Source organism: Mytilus californianus, unplaced genomic scaffold (genome assembly GCF_021869535.1).
Source record: "Mytilus californianus isolate M0D057914Y unplaced genomic scaffold, xbMytCali1.0.p SCAF_4, whole genome shotgun sequence".
NCBI lineage: Eukaryota > Metazoa > Mollusca > Bivalvia > Mytilida > Mytilidae > Mytilus > Mytilus californianus.
The window spans coordinates 36,417,765-36,423,032 of NW_026262690.1; the positions used below are offsets into that span (position 1 = coordinate 36,417,765).

Genomic DNA, 5,268 nt, shown 5'->3' on the forward strand with positions numbered 1-5,268 from the left:
ACAGAAATAGTAAGAAAATACAGACTATCACGTCCTATGATAATAGATATTTGCAGATTGTTTGAATTTGATCTTCAAAGACCAACGAGGAGATCTCGCGCTTTCCCTGTCTCTTTACAAGTCATGGTTGCTTTGAGATTTTTTGCAACTGGGAGTTTTCAGCTCGTCAACGCCGACGTACACAATATTTCAATCTCAAGTGTTTCAAGAATTACCCGGGATGTGACAATGTGTTTGAAAAGAGTATGCAGCCAATACATTAAGATGCCAACTGATCGAGCACAGCTGCATAACACGATGGAAGGCTTTTACAGCATTGATGACTTCCCAAATATCGTCGGAGCAATAGACGGGACGCACATTAGAATAAAATCTCCATTAGAAGATGAATATTTATATGTGAACAGAAAAAACTACCACTCTATTAATGTTCAAGGAGTTTGTGACTCTAACATGAAATTTCTAAACATTGTAGCTAAATGGCCAGGTGCAACTCACGACGCCTTCATTTGGGCTAATTCTAGCTTGAGTAAAATGTTTGAGGACGGAACAATTGATCATGCATGGATGGCTGATAGGAGATAGTGGGTATCCACTTCGACCATGGCTTCTCACTCCTGTGCTTAACCCAACAACGAGAAATCAACAAAGATACAATGCTTCCCATATGAAGACGAGGAGCGTTGTCGAAAGGAGTTTTGGAGTCTTAAAATCACGTTTCCGTTGCATAGATGCAAGTGCTGGCACATTGCTTTACAGACCATTAAAATGCTGTGACATTTTTATTGCTGTTGCTGTTTTACATAATATGTGTATAGCAAATAGAATCCCATTGCCGGCAGACATTGACCGAAATCGCCCAGACCAAGGACACATAGACACATAGACAGACAACAGTATGTCGGGCATTTGAATGATGGTTCAAATGTTAGAAACAGGCTGATAAATGAAAGATTTGGACATTGAATAAATTGTATCATCCAATTACTTTTTAATATTGTATTTTTTATCATTACAACTACCAGATATTTATTAACTCCTCTACTCTTTGTGCAAAAAGTTTATTAATAGTTCAATGCTTAGGTTGACAGCTTTGAAAAAACCCACTATAGACTCGCTTATTACATTAATTGACACTTATCAAGGTGGCTTTTCAGGTTCATATAACCTTTTATAACATTCATCTGCAGTTTTTACCAATGAAAATGAGGAACCAATATTTTCTTAATAATGCCTGTGAACACACAAGTTATCATATATTTGCATAATTTATAATGTTTTTTTTCTCACAAAATTGTAAAAATGGTTTTACTGATGATGCCTTTTCTTATGTACATGTAAGGGATAAAAATATCCCCAAATTTCACATCCATATAAAAGTATGCCCTTTATTGTGTGATCAATACACGATTTTCAGTTTAAACAGTAGCAGTAAATAAGGTTATGTACTATTACGTTATAGAGTTTGAATTAAGCTTCTGAGCACATGAAAATGAGCTGGTGTATTAAACTGGACATCCAAATGTTCATGAATATATACAAACACTACTAGTAACTGATCTTTGTCAAATATAAATTTATGAGAGATATTTCTGCAAGCCTTTTTTAATAACAGTAGTTTAGTCTTCTCAGAATTTATATGGAAGCACTAATCATTACTTATTTAATTTCTCTTGTAGACCTTCTGCTGATTAAGATAAAATTAAAATGTCAAAAGCATACACGAGGCAAGGAATGTGTTTTTCATCTAGGATAATTACATATTTAATCTCTGGTTTATCCAACATAAACTGGAAGGCTATTAATAAATATTTTGAACAAGTTAGGACTTAAATTATCTCCTTGTTATACACCAATCTTGATTTGAAAGAGTTCAGTTCTTTTTTATCTTGTATTCTAATACATGATTTAGTTTCATGATACAATTTCTTAATCTTTATAATCTTAATAAAACTGTAAAACCGTGAACTAAACCCATTTATCAAAAGCTTTATAAAAATCAACATTACTAGCTAACATTCTCCCATCTTAAGTATTGCAGTACTGATCAATAATGCATTTTAAAATAAATGATATAGTTAGATGTTTTTGCTTTTCTGATAAAACTTATCGGACAATCATAATTACGTGTAACCGAGTTTCTACCATGGGAGTATATACTAGTATTCAACTATTTTACTTCCATGGTTATACTACTTATATAGTTAAGTATACAGTTAAAGAGATTGCTTATTGCATTAGTGGTTGTGAGTCCTCTATAATAACTCGCAACTCGATACTCGACAAAAAAAACCCTCACAATTATAACGGTCTGTGATATCACAAGACTAGTGTATGACTGTACATAATGCAACCTTCAGTCCAGTTTCGAGGGTATAATTAATCTAAGAAGGAGACAATATTTCAATATCTATGGAAGAGATAGTAGTAAAATTGTCTGACTATGTTTAATCATATTGTTTGAAATGGTATCCAAGCCTGGTGGTTTGTAACCTTGTAGCTTAAAATGGCAAATGAAATTCCTTTCTGTTATTAGTTTATCAAAATATTTAAACATTTTTTTCCCAAGATCAGCAAATTAATTTCCCAAATTGGTCATTCATTCTTTGAACGAATCATGTATTTGATTTAATCCGTTGAAATGAGATACCCAAGTTGATGGTTCAACAGCACAACTATGAACCCTACGATAATTAATTCTCAAATCATTAATTAATTTCCTATAAATTAAAAATCATCATAATGTTGTTGTGATTGTGATTCAGGGACTACCATCTTTCTTTCTAGTTGTATTTTTTTTTGTGTATAAGTATTCCTATGCTTTTGGTTTGGAAGTGTGTCTACAGTGAACCTACACTTGATTTCTGTTCATTCATTGAGGTATACATTTGTGTAAATTATTCAGATTTAACTTCATATTTTACCAATATGCTTTTCTGTATAATGGTATAATCCTCTGTTTTTAATAGATTTCCGAGAGTTGAGATTAACTTTTGCGAAAAACGATGTCATGATCTGAGAGTCCGGATATGGTTTCAACTCTCCTGAAGATATCTGGACGGTTTATTACCACAAGGTCAAGAGAATTCGGTTCTCTGATTGGTTTATTCACCAGTTGTGACATCCAATAATCATCCAATATGTCAACATACCTTTCATGATTGGTTACACATTGAGTGAGCAGCCTAGTGTCTTTGCTACACCAATCCCAGTCCGATAGGTTGAAGTTACCAGCTGAGATCATAAAGGCATTTCGTATTTTACTTGCACTTTCAATGCTGATTCCATATTCATTATATTCTTTTTAATTTGATGTTTTGTGATTTTAATAGATGGAGAGATAGAATGTGTATGCCCCACTATCTCAATCTTGCACCAAACAATCTTGCAGTCGGTTTGAAGTTCTTGTACCGATGAGGTTATGTATGTTTCATTGACAGCTATAAATACTCCCCCCTCCGCTTAGGTTCCGTCATATCTATACGTTTCAGACTACCAATTCAAAATCCCTATCTTTTCAACCATTTTTTTTTCAATTTTTACAGCTTTCTTAATACTTTACCTCAAGTTTAACTTCTAAAAAACAAGATATATCCTGAACTGCACATGTATCAGCATTCTACATACTAACTTTTAACGAATGTTTAAATCTTGTAGTGAAACATTACGTGCGGAAGGCAGCTAATACTTAATATAACACCTGATTTTCTGTAAATCTTAAATAAGTTATATATCATGAAGCCCATTAATCCTCAATTTTTTTATGCAATACTCAAAATGGTCTAAATAGATTTCTTCTTTACCAAAAGTTTCATTTCTGCAAATTTGTTGATTAGTTTAAGTGAACAATGACACCAAGCACTATTTTTGTCAGGGAAGGGATACCTTCACATATGTCTAATGTCTAATGTCATATGTTCTAAATTGGAGTAGGTGAATCGGTGGTCTGACAATTATAGCTATTAGCTATTATATAATACATCGTTCGGAGAATTTGGTGATTCTTCTTTTGATGAAAGCCAGGTCTCGGTTCCAAAAATTATATAGGTCTCGGTTCCAAGAATTATTTCTGGTTTTGTGATATCAATAAGATTTACCAATTCGCCTTGTTTGTTCCTTATATTCATTGGAAGTTGATTTAATACAAAAACAGTTTTAGGATTTGTATAATCTTGCTCCTTTTCTTTTGTGTTTCCGCCCTGGCGTTGAAGTGTGTAGTAGTTTATAACAGCAGATGTTTGGCTAATGATGAGCATATTTGACAATAGGCTAAGGGGGTGAGTTAAGCGTTCACAAACATGTTGAATCCGGAACATTGTTTATGTGTCTGTCCCAAGTCAGGAGCCTTTAATTCAGTGATTGTCTGTCATATTTGTTTTTCGTAAATTGGTGTGTTGAAAATTCTAATTCTATTTTTTTCACATTTTGTCATGTCGGGTCCTTAACTAGCGGATACTGCTATTTGTTGTAGTCCGTACGGTGACCATATTTGCTAACATCCACGTCATTTGGACTCTGGTGAAGGTGAATAGCTGTTTCATTGTCAACATATTTATTTTTTATATAAATTGATTTGAATTGCTGAATACTAAAGAATAGCAGAAGGTGAAGTAATTCAGGCAATTACACATGATGCAATCCCGGGCAATGGCTGTGTCATTTACAGGTTCTAAGTATGTCTTGGTTTGCATAGATTGACACCGGATGCGCTGTCATTGGTTGCGTGTATCGCATACTATACCTCTTGCTCGCAATGTTACTGGTTGGTCCCATGTACCGCATGGATACACAATAACATTTGTGTTTAAACATTCAGGTCCCGGATTTAGATTTACATTGTTTGTCATTCAGATTAATATCAGTGAAAGATAGGTAAGATGGTTTATCATTTTATGATATATTAATCTTCTCTCTTTCATTGATATGGTCATAATTATAAATGAACTGTTTACAAAACTTTAAATTTTTTTCGAAATACTAAGAATTTTCTAACCCCCCCCCCCAGGAATAGATTACCCGTAGCTGTATTTGGCAAAACTAAGGAATTTTGTGTCCTCAATGCTCTTCAACTTCGTATTTTATTTGGCCTTTTTATATATTTTTATATATTTCGAGCGTCACTGATGAGTCTTTAGTAGACTAGACGCACGTCTAGCGTTCAAAACTTCATGTATGATGAGTTTATTTACAACCACTGGGTCGATGCTACTGCTGGTGGAGTTTTCTCCCGATGGCACCACCAGCCCAGTAGTCAGCACGTCTGTGTTG

The 5,268-nt window shown here is 34.0% G+C and overlaps 1 protein-coding gene across 1 annotated transcript; it reads left to right on the plus strand.

The window, feature by feature from the left end:
- The first annotated feature begins 297 nt into the window (after window positions 1-297).
- On the plus strand, window positions 298-886 carry LOC127736913 (putative nuclease HARBI1). Its single transcript, XM_052247478.1, is given in 2 exon segments — window positions 298-549; window positions 551-886. Coding segments are annotated over 2 exon segments (588 nt in total).
- The last annotated feature ends 4,382 nt before the right edge of the window (window positions 887-5,268 follow it).